At 50.2% G+C, this 27845-nt stretch overlaps 1 protein-coding gene across 6 annotated transcripts in view; it reads right to left on the reverse strand.

The window, feature by feature from the left end:
• The window catches only part of NAV1 (neuron navigator 1), a 288925-nt gene that overhangs the window by 109517 nt on the left and 151563 nt on the right, over nt 1–27845 (reverse strand). For all 6 annotated transcript variants that reach the window (XM_063613243.1, XM_063613242.1, XM_063613240.1 and 3 more), the window contains one exon: nt 5304–5406. In XM_063613243.1, the coding sequence (XP_063469313.1) occupies nt 5304–5406 (103 nt within the window). The remainder of the gene's footprint in view (nt 1–5303; nt 5407–27845) is intronic.

The raw sequence follows: 27845 nt of genomic DNA on the forward strand, positions 1-27845 counted from the left end.
ATGGTGTGTCCATCACCTCTCTTCTATTAATTAGCTGAGGGCTAGCTGATTCCCAAACATCAGATACAGGAAAGCTGAAGAAGAGTGCAGAGAGTATAGGAAATGCTTTGGGAATCTGGGATGTATGGCAGGTCCCCAGTAAGACTGGTCCAAGCCACAGGCCTAGGGCAGCAGGGGAAGTAGAGCCTCCCCAGAGAATAGGAGCAGCCTTAACTGGACAAAGGAGAGGACACAGGGAACCGGACATGGGGGTGAAGCCAAATGTCCAGAGTCTCAAGCCTCAGGCCCTGCTAGACCAGGCCAAGGGAGCAATGCCCAGGTTAGTGCTGGATGGCCTGAGACGAGGGGAACCTGGGGGCCTAGGGAAGGAGATAGGGCCATGCGGGCTGCAGAGAGGAAATACAACTGGAATCTGGTTGAAGGGGTGGCTTGGACTTGGGTTCAGACTGAGACCCATAATTCCATCTAGCCTAGCAGTGGGGCCAGACCAAATCAGCCTTAGGCAGGGTCTCTATAACTTATCCTAACTTAAGCCAGACAGGACTAAGTAAGCAAAACGGGGTTTGGTGACCAAGAAAGCTGGGGCAACTGAGGCAATCTGTGGCTGGACATGAGTTACATGAGCCCAAGCAATCATTGCTCTGTGAACACATCCATTGCTTAGCCACTTTGGGGGCTGGAATGGGAGTGGGACATTGATTTTTCCATTCTGGTTTCTATCAAGTTCCTTGAAAAGAAGAAAAATTTCCAAAGTTGTCTCTATTGGACCTGAGAAAATACGGTCTTATTTTCTAAGCAGCAGAACTTGAGGGATCCAAACGCTCTTGAAACTGAGTGTGCTGGGGTCCTGGCAGTAGTCCTGTGGGCAAGATGGGGGAGGCCCTGGCCAGTCAGGGCAATCAGTGGCAGCTGCTTCTGGCCCTCTGGGGGGCTTCCTGACCGGGTCCATGCCCAGCCGCTCCCCTCCTGACCCTGCCAACTCTGTTTACTTATTTATTTGTTTTTGAGACAGGGTCTTACTCTGTTGCCTAGGCTGGAGTGTAGTGGTGCAAACATGGCTCACTGCAGCCTTGACCTCCCAAGCTCAAGTGACCCTCCTGCCTCAGCCCCAAAGTAGCAGGGACGACAGGCACACATGAGCATATCCGGCTAATTTTTGTATTTTTTATAGAGATGGAGTTTTGCCATGTTGTCCAGGCTGGTCTCGAACTCCTGAACTCAAGCAATCCTCCCACCTCGGCCTCCCACAGTGCTGGGGTTACTGGTGTGAGCCACTGCACCCTGCTTCTGGCAGCCCTTTAGGAACCCCTTTGTGTTCTGCAGCTCTGCCTCATACAGTGTCTTGTTTCGGCTTCTAATTACCGTGGACCTAGACATCACATCTCCTTGGACAGAAACGGACGTTCCCCGAAGCCAGAGACTGTAGTGATGGTGCGACTTTGCCTGCCTTGCTCACTCACTATTGTATTTCAGCACTTTGCACGGCACCTGGCCTGCAGCTGGTGCTCAAGAATGAATCAAAGAGGAGCAAACCCACGATGGATGTGTGAGTAAAAGGCAAGGAAGTTCTCATCAGAAAACTCAGTCCAGCACCCTATGCAGTAAGTGCTTGATAAAAGCAAGCTGACCTTGACCATAGGATGAGACACGGGAGGAAGAGGATGATGCTAACCATACTAAGAGGGTGGCGGGGATCTCCAGGGGAGGTGGTTTGGGTAGTTAGCCTACACCACGGTTATATATTAGTGTGGGAGTGAGGACTGCACTCAGCGTCTGGGTTCCTCAATTCTATTCCTGGCCTGCCCGTTTAGTTCTTTGTACTAAAAGTGCCTCTTCCCCTATTCCACAGCTCTCTCTTTTTTTTTCAGTTCCCCCAAACACATCTCTAGACATCTGTAGACCTAAGCTGGTGAGGGGGATTCTAGCTCAAATCCTCAGTTCTTGAATTCCAGCCCTGCACCCACCCTTCAGGCTTGCCTTTCTCTGGGGAGGACACAGTTTCATTTCCTCTCCAGCCACAGTCTGACCCAGACTCTCCTCGCTGGGGGAAATGAACCAGTAGAAATAGAGGAAGCAGCACAGGAGTAAAGGCTTCTGAAAAGGAATGGAATCCAGTTATCCTGGGAGTTCCTGGGTGAAAACAGCTTTGTAGGAAGCACACACTGGACTATAAGCTCCGAGGATGAAGCTTGTGTGTGTTCTGGGGAGCCAGTGCCCAGCACTGTGCCTGGCACACAGCTGGCATGGGTTCTGAGCATGCTGAGTACAGAACCCACCCTTATCAGCCAGCGTGACTCTGGCAGGTGCCTCCCTGCCCCCAGCCTCATTCTCTAACCCAGGGAGTATGTATATATCCTGTCTACTTCCAGGATTAAGGGAAGGGCTCATTGATAGAAAGCTGTTTAAAAAGTAAAAGAGCCAGCAGGGCATGGTGGCTCACACCTGTAATCCCAGCACTTTGGGTGGCTGAGGTGGGTGGATTACCTGAGGTCAGGAGTTCTAGCCCGGCCTGGCCAACATGGTGAAACCCCGTCTCTACTAAAATACAAAAATTAGCCAGGTGTGCTGGCACACACCTGTAGTCCCAGCTACTTCAGAGGCTGAGGCAGAAGAATTGCTTGACCTGGGAGACAGAGGTTGCAGTGAGCTGAGATCATGCCAAGGCACTCCAGCCTGGGAGACAGAGTGAGACTCTGTCTCAAACAAAAAAAAAAAAAAAAAAAAAAAAAAAAAAAAGAGCCATAAAAAGTTAAAAAGTCAGGGAATCGGCCGGGCGCGGTGGCTCGCGCTTGTAATCCCAGCACTTTGGGAGGCCGAGGCGGGCGGATCACGAGGTCAGGAGATCGAGGCCATCCTGGCTAACACAGTGAAACCCCGTCTCTACTAAAAAAAAATACAAAAAATTAGCCGGGCGTGGTGGCGGGCGCCTGTAGTCCCAGCTACTCGGAGAGGCTGAGGCAGGAGAATGGCGTGAACCCGGGAGGCGGAGCTTGCAGTGAGCCGAGATTGCGCCACTGCACTCCAGTCTGGGCGACAGAGCGAGACTCCGTCTCAAAAAAAAAAAAAAAAAAAAAGTCAGGGAATCATTGTTTTGGCTATCAATGTGGAACAGGAATAATACAAACCAAAGCCTAAGAGAGGAAGTGGCTCTAGGTCCACAGTAAACAGAAAAACCGGCTCTGGGGCTCTTGGTTCCTTTCCTATAAATGGAGGCAGAAGCCAGAGGCCCTAGACTCTCCCCCTAAACCAGTCAGCATTATGCAAAAGGCTTGATTGAAGCCTCCCCTTTCCCATTAGAAGCAGAAAACCAATAGCGCCTGCCTAGGGTCAAGCTGTCCGGCTTAACGGAGGGGCTGGGGGCTGGCTGCTCTGAGTCAGTGGCACCAGGAGGCTGGAGCTGCTACTTCTCTCCTACTTCTGTGAGTGAGTCATTTGGGGTGTGGCCCTCTCAGCAACTAAGCACTTTCTGGTGTCTTTGGCATGAGGCTGGTGGGTGACTTGGTGCTGAGAGATGTTTCAACAATTTCCTTGGATGGGGGAAGGCAGATGTCCAAGATTTCATCCGCTGGGTCCTAAACTGATGAGCCAAGCTCTGCCAGATCCCTGCTTCACTTGGGCTCTTGCTGGGGGCTTGGGTCTATGAGGGATGGCGGTAAGAGACAGATGTAAGGGGGTCCTGGAGCCCCCACTATCCACATTTTTCCAGGACTTCCTTGGTCACCTCCCTTTCAGTAGTCAGGGTTCTGCTGGCCTGAGCAGAGGTAATCCCCAGAGAGTTTTGATTTATCTTACCATTTAAAATATTCGAGATGTCTGGGAGTAAAGGGCTGAGTGTCCAAGACGTGGGCATGGGCTGGGGATAGGGGGAGTAGCACAAGGAAGGAGAAGGATAAGGGTCATCCAAGCAGGAAGAACTAGAGCCAATGGCTGAAAGCTACTGAAGACTAAGTGCAGTTCCACATGGGAGTCGCTGCAATCCCACAATGCACTGAGGTGACTGAAAGCTAGTGAGTTGGCTGGGCGTGGTGGCTCACGCCTGTAATCCCAGCACTTTGGGAGGCCAAGGCGGGTGGATCACTTGAGGCCAGGAGTTCGAGACTGGCCTGGCCAACATGGTGATACCCCATCTCTACTAAAAATACAAAAATTAGCTGGGCGTGATGGCACACGGCTGTAATCCCAGCTACTCGGGAGGCTGAGGCAGGGGCAACAGAGTGAGACTCTGTCTTTAAAAATAATAATAAAATAAAATAAAAAGCCTATGTTAAAAATAAAAAAAGAAAGGTAATGAGTTCTTTGTCATTGGTGGTATGTAAATATGTTCATGGGTGTGGTCCCATCCTCAGAATCCCAAATGGCCACACCCTGGGCTAAACAAAGTCCTTTTTCACTGCCCCTGTGTCCTAACTTTGCTCTTAATTTTCCAGCTCCAGGAGTTGGAGAGGAATCTACTTCCAGTCTAACTGGGGAGGCTTCCTAGCCCTCACACAGCCTTCCTGCCCCACACCCCCCAGGATTTCCCAAACTGGCTGTCTGTTCTCCCTCCCGCTGTCCCCAGAGCTTAGCCCAGCCCTCTGCCCCACTTGGAGCTGACAGCATGAGCTCATCTGGGCAGTCCAAGGAGCCAGCAAGGGAAATTCTGAGTCACAGCAGAGCCTGTGGCCAGGACTTTGCTCCAGAGAGAGGTGCCGTGGGAGGGCTGAGTGCCCCACGCAGCTGGAGGCTATGAGGTCTCTGCAGGGAGTGGGCTAGGGGGACACACCTACCAGGGCATGGAGCTGGGTGACACTGTGTGGGCCCTGTTGAGCACTCAAGCCTCCCTCAGTGGCTGGTAGAAGAGGCCAGGGGGCACCTAACTGACACAAGAGTGAAAAGACCCAGGTGTTGAGAAGGGAATTGATTCTAGAACCCTAGTTTGATGGAGACTTAGGAACAGGAAGAGAGCATTTAGTAAACCTTCTCTTGACAGATTGAGGAGACAGAGGTCTAATGAAGGAGATTGACTATCAAAGATCACACACTGAGCTGTGTAATGCCTTCCACTCCCTGGCTCCTAGGCTAGTGATTTTCAAGCCGATTTGCTGAAATGAAATGAAATGCTCAGGCACAAGCAGATAGAAGACAAAGCCAAGCTTCTGTTGTTGAGATAAATGGATTTCCTCCTCCTTCTGCAGTGGTTCCATGCATCAGGCCACCTGGCTGACATGGCAGAGGTGTGGAGGGACCCGGGGGCCCTGCCCTCCAGAATGGGGTGGAGAGCCAGGAAGGCAGAGGGCATGACCTTCTCTGCAGCTCAAGCTTACCTGTGAGTCACCTGGGACCCTCGCAGGCTGGACATGGTCTCTTCCAGGTTCTGCCGGAGATCCAGGACATTCTGCACTGTCCTCTTTCTCTGGGACTCTGGGTCTGGGAGGGAGAGAAGGAAGAGCTGGGTGAGTGAAGAGGACTTAGTGCTGGGATCCTGGGGATCAGGAAGTGGAGATTGACAGTGTCCCCAGGAGACTAGTCCCTGGGCCATGATAGTCACCTCCCTCCTCCCTTTCCCAAAGACAACCAACAGAATGGGCCCTCTCAAAGGCCCTGGACATGTGCCATTGAGCCCTCTGAACCCCAGACCCTGGCAGGGGGTACAGGCATGGCTTTCTGTGTCTGTGCACTCCTTCCAGAGCCCCCACGTAACTGCCTCTACCTCTGGCTTTGTTTTGGGGAGGCCCTGCTTCTCACAGCAGAGGTCCTGGGCAAGATTTCTCGTAGTTGAGATGAGCTGGAACATCTGCCTGAAAACCCCTCTCCAGGGTTGTGCTGGTAAATGTTTAACAACTGGCTCCCGGAGGAAGGGGACACTGATGTGTAGTGTTTGCCAATTTCTCTGGTATAAAGCCTCCTATCATGGCCACTTTCAATCTACCAATCTGATGTCACTGACCACAGAGTTAGGAAGAGGTGCTAACAATTGGCTCTGGGGAACTGGTACAAGCTGGCTTCAGCATACCTAAGCCCAGGCACTGACTGGTAATATCTGTGGTTGCTCTATGGGGTCCCAGGAAGTTAGTTCAGATATAGTCTCCTAAAGGTGAGGTGGCTGGTGGGAGGTAGAAGGGATGAGCAGTCATTTTCTGGAGCTTGAAGTGAGCTCTGGGCAGTCCCCACACAAGTGGTGCAATCCTGAGTGAGGAGGATGCATGGGTGTGGCCCAATCCTCAGAATCCCAAATCACCAAGAGCCATTGTATTCAACCCTGGTGTCCAGATATTAGCCTGGACAGATGAGAATCTACAACAGCAAACAGGGTGAAAATAACGTCCAAATGACTGAGAGGTGCTTGAGCATGAAGGAACTCAAAGAATGTTCTTCCTTCCTTCAGTTCATCCAATGAATCTTTATCAAGCACTTACTTCACATCAGGCACCACCCTGGGCCCTGAGGACAGTATAATGAAGAGAAGCTGGCCCTGCCCCATGGCTTATCTTTCATTTTGGGACCTAAAGTCATGAATGGAACCAAGTCCCCCAGTACCTCCCTAAAAGACAATCTGCAGGAGAGAGTCAGGGAGTGACAGAAAGATGATGGCAAAACAACAGAGAAAACCCAAGAACTCTGGCTCTCCGGGCTGCTCCCTTTTCCCCTCCATCCGCAAGCCTTCTGCCGCTGCTGCAGAGGCCAAACGCCCCCTCAGTCCCTCCTCAGCCCACAGACTCAGCAGGAGTGTAAGGTTTTTTAGCTGCCAAAGGGAACATTTCTGAATCTCTTCAAGAGGTTTTTATTCCCCCAAGACTAAGCTCAGGCCGGCTGGCAGGCAGCTGCTTGACTGTCTTGTTAGGGAGGGGAGGCTGGGTGGGGCGGGCAGGGAGCCTGCATTGCCCTCTCCAGAGCCTTTTGGGCACCTTTTCTGAGAACTAGCTCCACACCCAAGCCCAGCCATCCCTCCTTTCCCCTCCCAGGGGGAGCTTCTCCACCCCCACATCCTCTCATGGTCAGCACCATGAATCCAGGCCTCCATGCTGGTGGCAAGGATCAGGGACAAATGGCAGGCCACCATGCCAGTGGCCTAAGCTCTATCCCCAGTCCTGGCATCACTTCCGTGGCCGCCAATGCCTATTTATCCTGGCAAGTGTCACCTTGTAAGCTGCTCCATGGCTTTAATTGATGGCTTGGCATGAAACACAGACAGGGTCAATTTTTTAGACTCGCCAAGAAATAAAGTTGAATTCTAAAATGCCTATGTGGGGACTAAGAACATGGTGCCAAGGTGTGGGTTTCTGGCCCAGGGTGATGCTTTTTATGGGCTTGGCAGAGATGAGGGACAGGCACGCACATCTCCAAGGGGTGTGCATTCCCAAAGAGGAAGGTGATCAGGAGTTACTCAGAGACTTAGAGGCTGGGTGCGGTGGCTCACGCCTGTAATCCCAGCACTTTGGGAGGCCGAGGCGGGCGGATCACGAGGTCAGGAGATTGAGACCATCCTGGCTAACATGGTGAAACCCCATCTCTACTAAAAATACAAACAAAATTTAGCCAGGCGAGGTGGCGGGTGCCTGTAGTCCCAGCTACGCATGAGGCTGAGGCAGGAGAATGGCATGAACCCTGGGGGGTGGAGCCTGCAGTGAGCCGAGATCACGCCACTGCACTCTAGCCTGGGCGACAGCGAGACTCCATCTCAAAAAAAAAAAAAAAAAGAATTACTCAGAGACTTCTGTGTGTGCCAGACCCTTTGCATGCATTATCTACTTGAATCCTTGTAACATTTCTGGGAGATTTGTGCTACTGCCCCATTTAACAGATGAGAAAACTGAGACTCAGAGAGAACAAGTAAACTGCCCAAGGTCACACACCTAGCATGTAGCACAAGGCAGAGTTGAGCCCAGGAAGAAACTCATACTTGTCTTGATATATCACAGGGCATCTCTGCACCACTAGCATCAAGCATGGTGACTGTTGTATACAAGGTGCGTAGGCTGCGAGCAGTGGCTCACGCCTATAATCCCAGCACCGTGGGAGGCTGAGGCCAGAGGATCGCTTCAGGCCAGGAGTTTGAGACGAGCCTGGGCAACACAGGGAGACCCTGTCTCTATAAAAAATAAAAATAAAAAAATTGGCCAGGTGGCTCATGCCTGTAATACTAGCTACTTGGGAGGCTGAGGCAGGAAGATCACTTGAGCCCAAGAGTGCAGTGCTGTAATGAACTATGATCACACCACTGTACTCTAGCCTGGGTAACAGAGTGAGACCCTGTTTCAAAAAAAAAAAAACAAAGAAGAAGATGCTTAATGAACATTTCAAGAATGGATGCTACCAAAAATTTTTTAAAATTTCCAAAAACCCATGAAAAAAAGTAAAGGGATACATACATGTCACATTAAGAAAATGTCTTTTTTTTTTTTTTAAGGAAAAATGTTTAAACCACATAGTAGCCTCAGGAGAGTCATGCTGCATTCCGTAATGCCCCAGATGCTCCAGATGGGAGTCGTAGACATCTAGGTCACAGGTTTGACCCTCTTTCTCCATATCTCTTCCCTCAAAGACCTCTATCCTAGCCCCCTTCCTCAATTCCACATCAGCAGAGTGTGGTGGGACTATTTCAGGGTCTCCCAGACTTGCCAAACCACAAGGGTCCTTGAAAGTCGCTTAATCCTGCTGTGTCTCTGGAGAGCTGGGAGGCTGAGGTCCAGGAAGTAGGGACTAGCTGGAGATCACAGAGATGCTAATGGAAGAACACTGGACTCCAGGCAGCTTCCCCACAGGTATAGATTTGGGGCATACAGGGGAGGAGGTTAGGGCAGGGTTTGGTTTCCTTGGGGGTGACCAGGATCTGGTCTCTGCTACCAGGCCAGAGGGGCCCTGCAGTGGCTACACCCTACAACTCCCTCTGTGCCCCAGCAGTGGCCCCTGGTGGCCATCGTGGGTATGCCGCTCTGCTTCTCCAAGGCTCAGCCCAGGGTGGGTCTGGAGGGTTGGGGCTCCTGGTAAGTCTGGCTTCCTCCACATTCCTAGGTGACAGACACATTCCCGGGGTGGTGCAGCCACAGCCCCAGGCCAAGAGGACTTACTTGTGTATAAAAGAAAGGCCTCCAGAGCTCCAGAGGCTGCAGAGGGGTCCTAGGTTGAGGGGCCAATCTGACATTCACACCCATGACCCTGAAGGTGAATTTTGACATTTTAGCTTAAAAATATGAGTAAGTTACATTTCCAAGGGAATTTACTTCACCTCTCAACCCTCATCCACTCCTGATCTTCACCTTACCCCACCTCTGACCACCAACCCATAACTAAGCTTCATCCCTTTCTCACCATCTCCTGTGAGGGTGAGCATCAGGGATGGGGTGAAGGTATCTAGGGCTTCCGCTACTCTGTGATAATGAGAAAAGTAACCTAAAAGTTCAATGGTTTTTTTTTTTTTTTTTTTTGAGACAGGGTCTCACTCTGTCTCCCGGGATGGAGTGGCATGATCATGGCTCAACTTCACTGGTTTTGAGCGATTCTCCCACCTTAGCCTCCTGAGTAGCTGGGACTACAGGCATGCCCCATCACGCCCAGCTAATTTTTGCATTTTTAGTAGAGACGAGCTTTTGCCATGTTGCCCAAGCTGGTCTCGAACTTCTGAGCTCAAGCGATCCTTCTGACTCAGCCTCCCAAAGTGCTGGGATTACAGGTGTGTGCCATCGTGCCTGGCTAATGGCTTGTTTTATTGGCTAAGTTGAGATGCCCTGGAGGCTGCCTCCATGTGTCTCTGTCAAATGTTTTGCTCTGGGTGTGGGACAGGCCTGGGGACAAAACAGAGCCCAGACATGGCAAAGATGGAGAGGGAGTCTTGGTAGCCCATCCCCTTCCTCAATACCCCTAAGTGAAGGACGTGTTCAGAATACTCCCATCTTACGTGGCACCTTTGTGCAGATTAGAACAAGGTACTCTCCAGTCCAACCCACCTCTAGCCAGGTCCTAGTAGAGTACAGAGTTCTCCTTCACATGATACCAGCCAGGATGCCACCCTCCCAAACTTACTGTGGGGGCCTGGGAGCGCGTGCTGTCTTAGCTCCTACAGAACAGGGTCCAGCTGCAAGAGTGAAGTGTGTGCGTGTGTGTGTGTGTGTGTGTGTGCAAGTAGGGTTTGAGGGGGGGAAGGGGACAGGTAGGGATCCTAGCAAGCCCCAGGGTGACACCAAGGTCTATGGGGAGGAGCTCATGATATTATCCTGGGCTGCCCCTCCAAGCCTTTCCCTGAAAATGGAGCAACTGGGGAGAGAATGTGTGTGCTACTCAGGCTCAGAACAGATGCAAGAGTCTCTCCCAACCCAGCCATCACCACGGCAATTCACAGTTACCACAAACAGCAGCATAGTCCCAGCATGCACTGGGGCATCTGCAGAGTAGGATGGTGTTTCTTTCTACACACTGTTGGCTCTTACACAAGACCACAGAGAGAGCATACTGTCCATGTCAAGGGTCTTTGGGAAAGGACTAGCAATCAAATACACTTGACAGGCAGGTGCATGCACACACAAATCAAATAACGCCCAGCTACTCCATGTTCACCACGAAGCATTTTCCATGTTATTTAATTTGAGCCAGGAGACTGATCACAAGTCTTTTTGACTCCAAAGCCCTTGTTCTTTCCACTACAATACGGTGTTTCAAAATACATGCACATGCCTCCAGATACACACACCTACTTGTGGTCTAGCCTGTAGTTTGTGGAAACCCTCATAAAATTCTGCAATTCTGAAGACATATGCATAGACAGATTTCTGTGGACACATCTCTCATTCTATGAGGAGGAAGCAAGAAGACTAAAACGATGCTAGAGGAAGAGAAGTAATTTAAGGGACAGCCCAGGGTGCACTGTGAGGATGATGTAAAAAGGGTCTTTCTCTCTGTTCCAGTGTCAGAACAGGGGAAACAGGCTTCCCCAGGAGGGCAGGACTACGAAATTGCTCATCAAGAGATTGGGACCCTGGGGCAAAACTGACAGTGATGTAGTGGTAATAACATCATAGTCCTTAGATTCAGAAAGACCTATGCTTCAGGTCCTGGTACTGCCCCCTTCCCAGCTTGTTTGAACAAGCCATCTCACCTCACTGCAGTTTCCCACAATGGGAAATGGGAATGATACCCACTTGGTGGGGTTGCTGTGAGGCTTAAAGAGCTAATTCACAAACATGCTTATAGTACAGTGCCTGGCACAGAGTAGGTGCTCTATAAATGGTGGTTCTTATCTGTCAGAAGGCACAAAGAGGTGGGTGAACAATGGGTGCACCCTCAGGCTGGCACTGAGGCTGGCCCCTTGTCTCTCATCTGCTGATGGGTGGTGCACACCCCTGGAGGGTGCAGCTCAATGGACCTGACATTCTCTTCCGGGGCCTTGCTTTGGCTAGGTGAGACCCTCACTCATACCTGGAGTTAGGGGTGGATGAGGTAGTAACAAAACCTTGTTTCTGTGTCATCAGGCCTGACTACCACTCTCTCACTGCTGTGAGGTAATACAATATCTTCAATCCCATTCCCTTGGGGCCAATCTTAGCTGTGGAGTATCATGAACCTCAGGGGCCCCCTCTGGCCTGCAGTCTAAAATCTGATGTAGTAATAGATGGAGAGCCTTCAACTGAGGGTAATAACCCCCCAAAATTCAGAGAAGTTCAGGAAGAAGGAGACTCATGGGAATCCATCACCCGGCAGTCAAATTTCCCCAAGTTCTATAAAATTGTAATTATTGGCTGACAATTAAGTAAACTGCAATAACTGCCTGTTGAAATCTTAATTATTTCCACCAGTGTTTCAAATCCCACATTAGTGGTTTGGCCCAGGGCAGAGGCCACAGAGGACTGCATTTGCACCTGACTTCTAGACTGGATTCTGCTGTGAGTGGCTGGATGAGGTGGGAACCAACAGAAGGAACGGAAGTGGGCCAAAGAAAGAATGTTTTCAAGTCATGGCACTTCAGAGCTTGAAATGATCTCATTTTGTACACGGCGGTTTCAGGGGTGGTGGTGGGGAAACAGCAATCCCTCAGGTCCAGAGGGGAGGGGCCTGCCCAGTGTCACCAGGTTGTGAATGGCATGGTGGCTATCCCTCTTGGCCCAGGGATCTTTTGACCAGCACTCCATGCTGTGGGATGGGGATGAAACACACAGAGATGTATCACCAGAAGAGGTGAACTGCAATGTAAATTAATCCTGTGGGATGGTTTGGGACTGGGTCCCAAATCCAGGCTAGGCTAAATGATCTGGAAACAAGAAGGATTAAGCAACATAAGTAACACAACACACAACACACACACACACACACACACACACACACACACACACACACACACACCCCTTCTTAATAACTCCCAAAAAGAAAGAGAGAAAAAAATCTTTCCTGACCCGGTTAGATCCCTAGGGTGAAGCCCAGGTTGGTGGGAGTTTATCTGCACGTCTCACAACCAGCATTTGCTGATGATCATCTGGTGTTTACAATGAGTCAAACGTCTTTGGGAATCATTTTTATTCCTCTCTTCCACTCAAGGACACAAACCTTCAAACTCCAGCCAGGGAGAGCATTGCAGGCCCACCTCAGTGCACCCCTTGGTCTAACGATAAACTCCAGGTCTCTACCCACTGCTCAGAGCTGGACTAAGAGGGTTCTGCTGGTTCTTGCATCCAGTGACCTTGCACTGATTCACTGCAAAGGCTGCATCCTATAGTGTGGCTGGGGGCAGGTATGGAAAACTGACAGATAACCCAGCAAGCAAATCCCCTCTGCCTTCAGGTAGAGCACAGTAACTGTCCCTACAATGACTCCATCCCCTCTCTCTATCCTTTTCTTCACCATCCGATGACCCGAGAGGCTCTAAAACAGACGCTGGCAGGCCCCCACACCAGAGGCACCCCATTTCCATGGAGGATGCAGGCAGGGGACTATTTGTTCTCTTACTAATCCTATCTTTCCCTCATTCCCCCACTTAAGTCACAATATTGTCAGAGGCAGTTGTCACCGAACCCCCGCAGCATGGCAAATCTCATGCTTCTCGTAGTTGAGTGCTCCTGCTCCCCAGGGGAGCTCCCAGGGTTTTCATCCTTACCCCAGAGAATCCGGAACCATCTCAATCAGCGAGTGGGCTGAACTGGAGCCCAGCGCTCAGTGGCACTCCTGTTGTTTGCTGCATGGGGACACATACCCAGAAAGAGCCAGGACTACAGGACTAATGTGTTGGCCACATGGGTGTGTGAGGCAAGGAAAGAAAAACTAGGAAATAGAAGCAAATCTGGGGCTAGAGAGAGGAGCATGCATGGCCATCTCAGCCTGGAACTGCCAGGCAGGTATCTTTCCAGATCACCTACTGTTTTGACTTTCACTGAGTGAGATGGCTTGGATTAGGGACCCTCGGTAATGCGTCTTCACTGGGCACTGGGCTAAGAGGAATCATAAAGCAGGGCATGCTGGGTGGACAACTTAGAACACATAAAGGGGGAGGGCGGTGGCTTATGCCTATAATCAGAACACTTTGGGAGGTAGAGACGGGAGGATACCTCGAGCCCAGAAGTTGAAGACCAGCCTGGGCAACACAGCAAGAGCCCATCACTATAAAAAATAATAATTTTTAGGGTTCTAGCTTGGGAACACACATGACTTAGCTGTGGGAGCTAGGGTGAATTACTTCCCCTCTTTGGGCCTCAGTTTCCCTATCTACAAATAAGGGAGTGGGAGTAGAGGATACCCAAGCCCCTACCCAGCTCTGACAGTCTGGTTCTATGGTTTTGTACTTGGCTGAAGTCCATAAAAGCATCTTTTCTTTCAGAGTACGCTAAAAAGGCAGATACCAGGGTGTCACCCCCCCAGAGCTTCTGATTCAACAGGATGGAGATGGGGCCCAGGAATCCTCGTCTTTGCAAACACCCACAGTGGAGGGTGTGCTACATAAGGCCACATTTTGGAAAATCCTTACGTCTCGTTGCATACCACCAGTATTGGATGTCCATTACAAAACCAGGGCTTGACTTCCTGATGCCAAGTGGCTACGCAAAGTGTCCCTGGCCTTCAGAACAAGTCTACTCTTCAGGCACAAGTCTGTTCTCAGGAAAAGCCGCCTCCTTCATCTCCAGGCTTGGGATAAGAGAAGTCACCTAGCCACCTCAGCCTTGCAGCAAGGGAACCCAGCCCCAGTCCAGCCCCCGCCAGGCTCTCTGGGGCCTTGTTGCTGAGAATGGCCACAAGGGGGCGTTGCCGGTCCTCAGCCGGCTGTGGCTGCAGCGCAGCGAGGTGGACAGCGTCTCGCTCAGGCACGGGAGCCGCCGCCCAGGTCTCTCTCTCGCTCAGTCTCCTGCTTAGCACAGCTCCTTTCCTCCCAGGACTCTGCACTCCTAGGGCTGACATCTTTCCCGCAACCCCAGGCCTCGTGGCCAGGCTGGGAGAACAGCCTGAGTTTGCAGTATCTATGACGGGGAGCCCACCCGGTTCTTGGGGAGAGGGAGCAGGGCCTGGCTTCTGGGATTAACCAACCAGCCTTGGGCACCAGGGAGGTTCTGGGGATCCACGAGCCCCACTCGGCAAGCTCTGATTCAGGGCCAAAGTTTCCGAGAGGCTCCAGCTGGCCTTTCTGCTCCAGTCCCCTGGGGAAGTATTAAATAGATCAGGGTTCAGATCTGTGCTCTGAGGCCTCACCTCTGCTCCTCTGCAGTGTTCTTGAGGCTGGGAGCTGCCTGATGAGTTGGGAGGAGGGTCATCCCACCCCCTCCACCACACCAAGCCTGACCCTCTCTGGGGAGTGGCAGCCTCTCTCTGCAGCGAGCTGAGGGCAGGCAGTGACCACAGGGCAGCCCCACGCGGATGGCTAGGTCAGGTCACAGGACAGCTCAGCCCTGCTCAGCCGTGTGCAAAAGTGCAGCCTTTGGCAGCAAACTTGGGCCGGGGAGATGAGCTTAAAGTTACAGGAGAAAGCGATACCTCCGCAGTCACTAATATTTAGCAACAGTATCACCTTAGGAAAGGACTTGCCAAGGTCAAGGGTGGTCCACGCGGAGGACTGTGGGACCGGGAGAGGGTGCCTGGCCTCGAGCCCTGTTTGGAAGGAGTGCTAGTTTGCTATCCTGCCTTCTCCACTTCAGGAGAAACACCTCCCTGCCCCATTTCCTTGTGAATGTTAGATTATAGGATCAGATAGCAGACTCTCGAACATATTCTGTCTTCTCTCACTTAAAGACTTGGATTCCCGGGCTGGGCTCAGAGGGCTGGCCTCCTGCAGAAGGTGGCCTGCCTGTCTCAGCCTGGAGACGTGGCCCTCTGTTCCCCAACAGGCCCTGACTTTCCTGCCCAGTGAACCTCAAGGTTAGTGATCCTGCCCAGACCTTTCATGTGACACCCTGCTCCAAAGAAGTCACTGCTGCTGGGAGCTGGGAGTGGTTGTTATGGCAACAGTTTACACAGCAGAGAGAACCATCTGCAGGCAAGTGGGGATGGGAGTGGGGAGGGGCTGAGTCCAGGTGTGGATGACAATTGGAGGAGGCCCTGCGGGATTTGTGGTTGTGACACTAGTAAGATTAGTATTGGCTAACTTTTCTACAGGGCTGGGTACCAGGCACTATTCTAGCAGCTTTATGTATATTAGCCCTTTTTTTTTTTTTTTTTGAGACGGAGTCTTGCTCTGTTGCCCAGGCTGGAGTGCAGTGGTGTGATCTCGGCTCACTGCAAGCTCCGCCTCCCGGGTTCACGCCATTCTCCTGCCTCAGCCTCTCCGAGTAGCTGGGACTACAGGTGCCCGCCACCACGCCCGGTATATTAGCCCATTTAATCTTCAGGACAACTCTTTGAGAGAGCCCAGTTATTATCCCCATTTTACAGCTGAGAAAACGGAAGCCCGGGGAGGTTGAGTAAGCTGTCCAAGGAAACATAACAGCAAATGGCAAAGCCAGAATTCAAATCCAGATAGTCTGACTCTAGAGCACATAGTCCAATATTGTCGCCAATAGCCAGAATGGAAAGAGAGAGAGAGAGAGAGAGGAAATTCACATACCAGAATTCACCCTTTTAAAATGTACAGTTCATCTGGGAGGCCGAGGCTGGTGGATCACTTGAGGTCAGGAATTCGAGACCAGCCTGACCAACATGATGAAACCTCGTCTCTACTAAAAACACAAAATGAGCTGGGCATGGTAGTGCACTCCTGTAACCCCAGCTACCTACTTGGGAGGCTGAGGCAGGAAAATTGCTTGAATCTGAGAGGCAGGGGTTGCAGTGAGCTGAGATTGCACCATTGCACTCCAGCCTGGGCAACAAGAGTGAAACTCCATCTCAAAAATAAAAAAATAAAAATAAACAAATAAAATGTACAGTTCAATTGTTTTTAGTATATTTGCACAGTTGTACAACCATCATCACTATCTAATCCAGAATATCTTTATCATTCCAATAAGAAGCCCTGTGGCCATTAGCAGTCACTCCCTGTTCTCCCCTTGCTCCAACTCCTGGCAACCACCAATCTACTTTCTGTCTCTATGAGTTTGCCTATTCTACACATTTCATATGAATGTAATCATGCAATATGTGGCCTTTTGCATCTGGCTTCTTCCACTTAGCACAACGTTCTCAAGGTTCCTCCATGTTGTAGCAAGCATCACTACCTCACTCCTCTTCATGGCTGAATGATATTCCATTGTATGGATATACCACATTTAGCTTATCTATTCATTTTATAGGCATTTGGGTCATCTCAACTTTTGGCCTAGTATGAATAATGCTGCTATGAAATTCACGTCCATGCTTTTATATGGACGTATGTTTTCATTTCTTTTGAATGTATGCCTACGAGTACAATACTGGGTCCCATGGTAATTCCATAGTTAACATTTTGAGGAACTGCCGGACTGTTTTCCAAAGTGGCTGCTCCATTTCTCATTCCCACCAGCAGTATATGAGAGTTCCGATTTCTCCACATCTTCACTGACCCTTGTCATTGTCTCTTTTTGATAGCCATCTAGTGGGTATGAAGTGGTATCTCATTGCAGATTTCATCTACATTTCCCTAGTGACTAATGATATTGAGCATCTTTTAGATTTAAATTAACTAAAATTAATGAAGTTTCAAATTCAGTTCTTGGGTTGCACTAGCCACATTTCAAGTGTTCAATAGCCAAATCATTACACCAGCTCGTAGCTACTCCAGCACAGATATAGAAGTTTCCACCACCTTGGAGCACTCTTAGAGCCACTGGAGTTAGTCTGTGCTAATATTACTGGCTCTTTTTCTTTTTCTTTTCTTTTTTTTCTATTACATTTTAAGTTCTAGGGTACATGTGCACAATGTGCAGGTTTGTTACATAGGTATACATGTGCTATGTTGGTTTGCTGCACCCATTAACTCATCATTTACATTAGGTATTTCTCCTAATGCTATCCCTCCCGCAGCCCCCCACCCCACAACAGGCCCCCATGTGTGATGTTCCCCACCCTGTGTCCAAGTGTTCTCATTGTTCAATTCCCACCTATGAGTGAGACCATGCAGTGTTTGCTTTTCTGTCCTTGTGATAGTTTCCTCAGAATGATGGTTTCCAGCTTCATCCATGTCCCTGCAAAGGACATGAACTCATCCTTTTTTATGGCTGCATAGTATTCCATGGTGTACATGTGCCACATTTTCTTTTCTTTTCTTTTTTTTTTGAGACAGAGTCTCGCTCTGTCCCCAGGCTGGAGTGCAGTGGCAGGATCTTGGCTCACTACAAGCTCTGCCTCCTGGGTTCACACCATTCTCCTGCCTCAGCCTCCCGAGTAGCTGGGACTGCAGGCGCCTGCCACCATGCCTGGCTAATTTTTTGTATTTTTAGTAGAGATGGGGTTTCACCATGTTAGCCAGGATGGTCTCGACCTCCTGACCTTGTGATCCGCCTGCCTTGGCCTCCCAAAGTGCTGGGATTACAGGCGTGAGCCACTGTGCCCAGCAATGTGCCACATTTTCTTAATCCAGTCTATCATTGATGGACATTTGGGTTGGTTCCACGTCTTTGCTATTGTGAATAGTGCCGCAATAAACATACATGTGCATGTGTCTTTATAGTAGCATGATTTATAATCCTTTGGGTATATACCTAGTAATGGGATTGCTGGGTCAAATGGTATTTCTAGTTCTAGATCCTTGGAATTGCCACACTGTCTTCCACAATGGCTGAACTAGTTTACACTCCCACCAACAGTGTAAAAGCATTCCTATTTCTCCACATCCTCTCCAGCATCTGTTGTTTCCTGACTTTTTAATGATTGCCATTCTAACTTGTGTGAGATGGTATCTCATTGTGGTTTTGATTTGCATTTCTCTGATGACCCAGTGATGATGAGCATTTTTTCATGTGTCTGTTGGGTGCATAAATGTCTTCTTTTGAGAAGTGTCTGTTCATATCCTTTGCCTACTTTTGATGGGGTTGTTTTTCTTGTAAATTTGTTTAAGTTCTTTGTAGATTCTGGATATTAGCCCTTTGTCAGGTGGGTAGATTGCAAAAATTTTCTCCCTTTCTGTAGGTTGCCTGTTCACTCTGATGGTAGTTTCTTTTGCTGTGCAGAAGCTCTTTAGTTTAATTAGATCCCATTTGTCTATTTTGGCTTTTGTTGCCATTGCTTTCGGTGTTTTAGTCATGAAGTCCTTGCCCATGCCTATGTCCTGAATGGTATTGCCTAGGTTTTCTTCTAGGGTTTTTATGGTTTTAGGTCTAACATTTAAGTCTTTAATCCATCTTGAATTAATTTTTGTATAAGGTGTAAGGAAGGGATGCAGTTTCAGCTTTCTACATATGGCTAGCCAGTTTTCCCAGCACCATTTATTACATAGGGAATCCTTTCCCCATTTCTTGTTTTTTTCAGGTTTGTCAAAGATCAGGTGGTTGTAGATGTGTGGTATTATTTCTGAGGCCTCTGTTCTGTTCCATTGGTCTATATCTCTGTTTTGGTACCAGTACCATGCTGTTTTGGTTACTGTAGCCTTGTAGTATAGTTTGAAGTCAGGTAGTGTGATGCCTCCAGCTTTGTTCTTTTGGCTTAGGATTGTCTTGGCAATGTGGGCTCTTTTTTGGTTCTATATGAACTTTAAAGTAGTTTTTTCCAATTCTGTGAAGAAAGTCATTGGTAGCTTGATGGGGATGGCATTGAATCTATAAATTACCTTGGGCGGTATGGCCATTTTCACGATATTGATTCTTCCTATCCATGAGCATGGAATGTTTTTCCATTTGTTTGTGTCCTCTTTTATTTCATTGAGCAGTGGTTTGTAGTTCTCCTTGAAGAGGTCCTTCACATCCCTTTTAAGTTGGAGTCCTAGGTATTTTATTCTCTTTGAAGCAATTGTGAATGGGAGTTCACTCATGATTTGGCTCTCTGTTTGTCTGTTATTGGTGTATAGGAATGCTTGTGATTTTTGCACATTGATTTTGTATCCTGAGACTTTGCTGAAGTTGCTTATCAGCTTAAGGAGATTTTGGGCGGAGACGATGGGGTTTTCTAAATATACAATCATGTCATCTGCAAATGGGCAATTTGACGTCCTCTTTTCCTAATTGAATGCCCTTTATTTCCTTCTCCTGCCTGATTGCCCTGGCCAGAACTTCCAGCACTGTGTTGAATAGGAGCGGTGAGAGAGGGCATCCCTGTCTTGTGCCATCACTGGCTCTTTTTCTATAGAGATGAGGTCTTGCTGTGTTGCCCAGGCTGGTCTCGAGCTCCTGACCTCAAGTGATTATCCTGCCTTGGCCTCCTGTAGTACTGGGATTACAGGTGTGAGCCCAGCCTGATGCTGTGTTTTACCGATGAGTTCAGCAACCCACTGGCTCTTTTTCTATAAGGCGTTTGCCTTTGGCGCGCTTTCAAGTTCATTTTACAGAGGGGGCCCATCTTCAGGTTTCTGGGGCCCTGCCACTGAGGCCCAGAATGAGTTAGACAGAGACTTGCCAGATAATATATATTTGAGTTAGCAGCAGAAGAGAACCAGTAGCAAAGGTAAGGACAGGCTTTTGTCATTTGGCTTCACCCACCTGCCCACTCCCACTCCTGTGCAGCCCTCCACCCCCAGGCCTGTCCCTAAATCCCTGACATCACTTCCTTTTGCAGAACCTACCAGTGGCCAAGTGACAAAAGGCACCTTATCTGAAGATGCCACTGTTGTGACGGGAGTAGTTCTGCCCATCACACCCCTGCCTGCACCAGAACTCAAGGGGTCAGGTCTCCTGGCTACAGACCTTTCCTGAGTTCTCCAAACTAGACCATTGCAGTCTTCTATGTAGGATGTGAATCCCATGTGATTCCCTTGGAAGTGGCTGCATTTCAAATAGGAGACACATCAAATGAGTGAACATCACCGCCTCTGATGCACCGATCATCCACCAGATCATGCTGGGCTATGCCCTGACCAGCAGCCACTGGCTTCCACTTAGCCACTGTCTTGAGGGTTCTGAGTCCACCCATACAATAGGGGCTGCCCTCAGGGAGCTTGCAGCCAAGAGGCTGGCATGTGCCGCTGTGGTCAGGCATCGTCCGTGCATGGGGGCCAGAGCTTCTATTGGGGACTGACTGGAAAAGTGGTAAGGTGGGTGGGTTGGAGGAGTCACAGGGGAGGTCCTGGAAGGGGTGACCACTGATCTGAAACCAAAGGAAGGGAAAGAGTGAATCTGACCACAGGCAACAGGGCAAGTCTCAGGTTCAGGAAGGACAGAGCCTATGCACAGGCTTAGACACAAGAGAGGAAGGACTGGTTCTGGGCATCAGATGACAGGAGGCCACAGGACATGCAGCAAGGGAGTCTTTGTCAAATCCCAACTTTACCACTGTGACCTTGGGCAAGGTATTCAATGTCTGGGCCTCAGTTCTCTCACCTATAAAATGAAATAACAGATGAACTGTTGTTTAGATTTCATGTCTTTCTCCTCCTGGAGGGCAGAGACCTGGCATTCATTCCAAATCCCATTCCGACACCTCAAACACAGTGGGTGCTCCACACATTGTTTTAAGGTGACACCGTAGGAGAAGAGGTGTGGTTTGGGGATGGGAATGGGATGGAATGGGAGACAAAGCAGATATGGCAGGGTGACTGGGCTGCTGGCATAAGGTCTGGCCAGCCTGTGTATGGACCAGTATAGACAGCCCCGCTGCAAGCCTGGAAGAGGCTGAATGTTAAAACTCATCAAAAGTCAGAGCTGGCACAAGCCTCAGAGGTCATTTAACAGATGAGGAGACTGAGGCCCACTGGAATAGCAGTGACTTGGTCAAGATGACACAGCCTGCTGATCTCAGAGCCAGGCTTGAAGATAAAGAGGAAAAGGTCGAGCTTTGAGGAGGATTATGAGAGAGAAAGCTGGGGGCAAGGTATGAGCAAGGTAGGGCTGCCCAGAAGGCGGTGCTCCCTCTGCCGTTCACACCTCCCTTTTCCCCTGCCCCACTTCAGCCTGCACAGCATCTGCTCCTACATTAAAGAGCTGACATCCACCCCGCCTGGCTGCCTCCCTGGAGGGTTCTCATTTCTGGAAAAGCCTGCTGTGTCACTGATCCCTTCAGCGTTCTACTGCCCACCGCTGGGGACCCTGTGACTCAGCCCATCTGCCACCAACATGCCCCCCCATTTCCAGGATGGTTCCACTGCTCACCAAAAGGACTCGGCTTAGACTAAGGCCCTGGAACTCCCTCCAGGGCTTGGGTACCAATTGAAACAAGAAGGAGCTAGGTTAGCTTTAAGGGAGACTTCCAATTAAGAAGGCAGAGAAATCCTACAGTGAGACTTAATAAGATGTGCTGAAGAGTTTTTGCATTTAAAAAATTTTTTTGTTTGGTAAGCATCAGAAGGTAAGAAAAGCAGACAATGTTCTGAGGCAAGAAGGGAAGGAAAATGAAAAAAGACAGTATTTCCCGAGTGTTCGCCAGGCATGGTGCTAAACACGAATATGTATTCTGTCCTTGCAATGCAGTGGCTGAGGTAAGTATGAGTACTCCGATTTTATAGATGTTTGGCTCAGAGAGGACAGTTAACTTCCTAAGGTCACACAGCTTGTAGGGTAGGGATCTGAATCCCAGTCTTCTCTGAAGTCCGTGCTTTTTCCAAAATGAATGATATATGACCAAAAAGACAACAGAGGCGGATGCTAGGAGGCCCTTCCTGACTCATGCTGGAATCACACTCCTCACAGATCACAGAATGAGGCCTGTCCTCCACTGCAGGCAATGAATGAGATACAGAACTGCCAGAAGACGGGGAGTCATGGGCCACTGGCCAGGCCAAGCATTTCTCCACCTCCAAGACATCGGGCTGCCAGCCAGTCCAGGCCTCACTGGCAGTCACTGCTCCTGTCCAATGCTTCCTCGAGGGAGCCCTTTCTCCTCACTGGGCTTTGTCCCAGCTCTGAAACCTGTAAAGCTTCTGGCCTCGGAAGAACCTTCCTAGAGCGTCTGGCAGGCAGGTTGTGTCGCCTGCTTGCCAAGATCCATGGCTGCTCTCGACTGCCTGATCAGATCATTCAGAATCCTCCTCTTCCGTCCGATTCCAGTGCAGGAGCCTGGGAACCAGCTGCAGCCAAAAGCAGAGCTTCAGGGCCACTCCCTCTCCCGCTCCCACCCTCTCCTTCATAGGTAACACATATGTGTGACTGGAGGCTCCCACTCCCACTCCCTGAGTCTGCCCTGCCCCCACTACCTGGCCCCCACATATCTGGAAGGGAAGTGCAAGGCTGGATGCAGAGACCCCTGGATTCCAGTGCCCGCATCTTCCCATGCCCAGGAGCAAGCCGCTCAGCCTTTGTGGGCTTCAGTTTCTCCTTCTTAGAGAAGGAATCAGCCCCATTTCTGCTGTCCTGAGAGTAGGGCAGGGATATGAAGAGGAAAGCGAAGGGAATGAGCAGGAGGAGATGTGCTGGGCCTTCTCCAGAACTAGCGGTGCAGCCGGAGCTCCTGCCGGGGCGGTGGCAGGGTGGGGTCTTAGGCCTGGGACTGCTCTGGGGAGCCTTTTGACCCCTATCAAAGTGAGGCCAGGAATGTACAAGAAGAGGCAGTGGAGTGGAGGTCAGGGAATGCCTGGGAGGCAGCCAGGCCTTCTCTCAGCCCTTGCCCATGCCCTCCAGGGCCTGCATCCAGCCCACGGTGGCCCAGGCACCATGCTACAGTCACCAGGCCCCTTCGGATTGGTCCCCAAGTAAATGGAGGCAAATTCTCAGGAAACAAATATCCCCTAGAGAGATTTTCCAGGTCTGCCAAGCTACAGAGCCGCACCTGAGTTCAGCGACAACACATCTTTCCAGGACAGAGCCCAGTGCCTTCCCCACACCCCCTTTTCCCCCTGGCTGGTCAAATGTGTTGGAGTTCTGGGAAGAACCCAGCGTGGCTGGAGCCCTCGGACAAGTGCAGAGGTGGGGTGACGGGGGAAGCCCCCACCTCGTGTGCTGAATAAAGTTCGGCTTGAACCAGGAACTATACACAGGACAAAGGTGAAGTGAGGCCCTAAGCCAAGGGCCCGGAGAGGAGAACGCTGTTAAGAGAGCCCTCGGGAGGAGGAGTAGGCATGGGGAGGGCATGGCTCTGGGTACGCAGGGAAAAGCCTGATGGCATTTGCTGTTCACCTTTTGCCCTGAGTCCATCCAGAGGGGCAAGAGGCCTGAGCATGGAAAAGGCTGGTCCCGGGGCAACTTAAGAGCTGGGCTAAAGCTAGGCTCAGCCGGAGGCTCTCCAGAGGAGGCAGTGGACAAGTGACATGAGCACTCAGGGTCTGGCCAACCCTGCCTTTTGGATATATGAACCCCTTTGGCAGACGATCTTGACTGTCCCTCTACGTTTGGAAGCAAGGAGGCAAATGCCTACTGTGTGCCAGGTTCTTTCACATTCCTCCCACCGTGTGAGCCCTTCAGTAATCCCGTGAGGCAGCTTCTTGGTTCGTTTGGCCGCTGAAGAGACTGATAAGCAATTTGATTTAGGTCTCAGTTACAAAGCAGCAGGGCTGGGATTAGAACCCAGCCTCTCTGTCTCCAGCTCCAGGGCTCGTCCCACTGCGTCACTCTGGAGACTGCATCTCGCCCATCCCTGACTTTCAATGAATAAGCAACCGACAGAACACAGAGCCCAGAGAACACAGGCTCCTGGCTATTTACGGCTCCTGGTTCACTTCTCATCTTTGTCAATAGGATGTACCTATTCTTAGGGACATGTGGCTGATCACCCACTGGGGCCAGCTTCCCAGACTTACCCTCCTCCCTCTGCAGCCAGGGCTGGTGGTCCTGGCCGCATTGTCCCTGCAAATGATCCCCAGCCTAACTCAGGGCAAGAAGCCCCAGCAGCTGGTGACCCCTGCCCCCACCCTCCCCAGGGTCATCTATCTTTAATGAGCCAGAGGACACAAAGGGGGTACCCTAGGCTCAGAAGGAGGGATGAGAGAAGTGATGGGAAATAAGCTGCCTGGCTCCATTCAGCACTTCCTTTCCCTCCTTCAAAGAACAAAGGGAGTCCCTCTGCCCTCAAGGTTTCCCAGCCATTGCTTTCACTTCCCCTATGCCTCTACACCCCAATTGGGGGAGTCCTCACTGATGACTGTGATGATTGGGGGGCTGCTGGTCCCCTCCAGCTCTCCGTGTTCTGGCACCCTCCTTTGCTCAGCACTGACTGGCGGTTGCCATGGGAACAGCGGGCCAAGGCTTTGCTCTTGGGGACAGGCGTGAGCAGAGTCTTGACTGAATTGATGTCTGTGTGTGTCCCCTCCCCCACCAGGAAGCCAAACTGGGGGACACACTGTGGAGACAGAATTTTGTACAGGAGCACCAAGCCCTGGCTGGAGGCCAGGGGATGGCTGAGATGGCTTCAGACAGGCCCTGCCCCAGCCCCCAGCCCCCAAGTGTCTAAAAGCACACCTTATCCATACAAACTTGAGTCTCTGCAACATGAGACTTCAGCATCTCTCAGATGGCATTTGAGTCCTTGAGCTGACATTTTGGCCTGATCTTCCATGAGTGTCCCACATACTGCTGCCCATTCAGGCCGATGCCTGGCTGCATCTTTGCTTCCTCCATCCCTCCTACGGCTTCCATCTAAAAGACCGTCCCTGCTGGGGCACTTTTCCCCAGCCCTCAATGCCCAATTCAAGTCATACCTCCTCCAAGAAGCCTTCCTTGGCCATTCCAGAGATCACTCCCCTTCAAGCTCTGGAACATTTGATCTCTGAGCCCCTCTCATCAACGATCACATACTGCCTTTGCAGTGACAACTCCTGTTGCCTGCTGGTCTTGTCTCCTCCACTAGACACTACATCCCTTATGTAGCCCCATCCACACCCTAGCAGCACTGGGCAGCACACAGCAGCTGCCCAGGAAATGCTGCCTGAGTGATGGTGAGTGAGCAGCCTCCATTCAGCCTCCTCCCATGGAGAATGCAGACTGCCTTTCATCTGGCCCCTCCTCTTGGTAGAAATCACTATTCCTTCCTTAGGGTCCCTGCTGCAGCCTGTAACAGACTTCTACCACAGCCTGCGTATCACTTGATCACCCACACCTCTTTACACATCCATCTGCCTTCAGGGCAAAGGCCATATGCTATTTATCTTTGAATGCCTAGCACCCGGCACAGTGCCTGATACGTTGTAGACCTTCCATAAAGGCCTGCTAAACAAATGCATCCCCTGGGCACATAGTCAGATGGCACCTCCTCCACCCACTCACCTGCCATACTTGTCCTGCCTCCCAGTTCTCTGGTTAAGAGATGGACAGGGAGGCAGCCTCATGTCTCCATTTGCCACCCTATAGCCTTCTCTCTCCTGCCCTGCCATCCTATTCCATCCCATCTCTACAGCTCACTTCCTTTGGGAAATCTCATGCAATCCCTCTCCCCCCAATTCCCTATTGGCTTATTGTCTCAACCCTTGCCTTCTGTCTCTCAAATACCAGCAGCTACTATCTCTGCCAGTTTCTCCCGATTCGGTAAGGGTCTGGCTTGACTCCCTGGAGGCACAGGCCACGTTTTTCATTCTTCTCTCTCTGTAGGTGCCTACTGCAGGGCTCTGCCTCTGATCCTACCTACAGGCAGACTTAGAGACAGCCCTGTTCCATGCCGTGTTCCCAGTGAATACCTGACTTGTCACACATGTGAGCCTTTGTCTTCCTCCCTGATATCTCAGCCTCAGTGCTCCCCTGTCACACACAAATCAGGGGGAAATGGCTCCCCAGACACCATAAATGCTTTTAATGGAGACCAGGAACTCACTCTAAAGATTTTCCTGCATTTTCCAGACCATTACAAACTCCTATTACCAAGGAGTCACAGTGATTTTCCCTGGAAAGGCAGATATATATATTTTACAGGACACAAAACTCTTTAACACACATTGAAAAAACTACAGTAAAACTCACCATTCCAGATTTATAAACTGGAGCTATCTGTCACTCCACCTGAGCACCCTACTTTCAGTGGTTCTTTTCCTAAAAAGGTCCCACAGCCTCCCTCAACCAGCTCTTAGGTGACACTGTTCTGCCCTGTAGCAGCCTCTGTTTCCCACAACTCAGCATTCACCACGTTGCAATGTAATTGCCTGCCTGCTTCTCTATATCCACACCTGACAAGCAGCAACTCTGGTGTGTCCATGGCTGTATCTCCAGGGCACATAACCCAGGCTTGTTAAATGTTTGTGAAAGAATGAATAACGGATGAGACAGCAGGGAGACGAGAACTCAGCCACAGGGCAGCTCAACAGCAGAGAAGGAACGGGACGGGGTAAAGGGAAAAGAGATACGGCCTGGAAAATGGAGCCACACACAAAGCGTGAAGAATGACCAAGAGAGGCTCATGCCTCCCTTTCTGGGTTGGCTTCAAGCAGAACAGCAGCCCCCAGTTCTGACATGAGGTCTCTAGACCATAGGCAGGGAGTTAAACAGGTGCAACTGGCATTCCAACTCCAAATGACTGGTAGTAATTTCTTAGAGGGCTGTGTTGAGAAATATTCCAAGACCATGGCCATGTTTATCAGGACGGAGTTGTGAACAATTAGTGGGCAGTTCTATAAACCACTCCTTTTCCTTTCCTTCAGGAAGAACTTTTCTTAAGCATCTCCAGAAAAGGCGATTCCACAGCGTCCTAAGCCAGGGTCACACAAGCCGCTATTCTGTTCCTTATCCATGGAACAGGGACTGGGCTGCCTGTGATTCCCTAGAGACACCTGCTTATTCCACCTCTGAGCTTTTGCTGATGCAATTCCTTTAATCTGGAATGCATTTCCCTTTCCATTTTCTGCATGTTCAACCCTTCCTCATTCATTTGTTTGTTTACCTACTTGATGAGCATTCTCTGCACTTTCTATGTGCCAAACACCATATTAGACTCTAGGGATAAAAAGCCGACCAAAACAAAACAAAAAAGCCTGCTTTTTTGGTTTGGTTCCTAAACCTCAGACCACTTCTTCCAGGGAGCCGTCTCTGGTCCTTCCACCCAGAAATGACCACACCTTCCACTGAGGTTCAGCATACCACGGTGCCTCTATTATAGTGGTTCTCAACAGAGATTTTGCCCCTCAGGGGACATTTGGTGATGTCTGGGGACATTTTTGACTTTCATGACTTGGGAGGGGGTGTTACTGGCATCTAGTGGGTAGAGGGCAGGGATGCTGCTAAACATCTTACAATGCCCAGGACAGCCCTCTATAGCAAGAATTAACTGACCCAAAATGCCATTAAGACCCACTCCATTATCACACCACCTCCTTTCTGTTGTGCTGAACTGTTGACATTAACAACTCCCCCTCCCCACGCTTCACTTCCTGGATTTTAAGTTCCTCGAGAACAGGATCAATGTATTACAATATCTGGAGTTATTCATGCAGAGGTTCTAGAGGGTTAACAGAGGGTCTAGAAACTCACTGAAGTGATATGCAAAACTCGTACCCATGT

The sequence above is a fragment of the Symphalangus syndactylus genome, chromosome 19, assembly GCF_028878055.3.
Source record: "Symphalangus syndactylus isolate Jambi chromosome 19, NHGRI_mSymSyn1-v2.1_pri, whole genome shotgun sequence".
NCBI lineage: Eukaryota > Metazoa > Chordata > Mammalia > Primates > Hylobatidae > Symphalangus > Symphalangus syndactylus.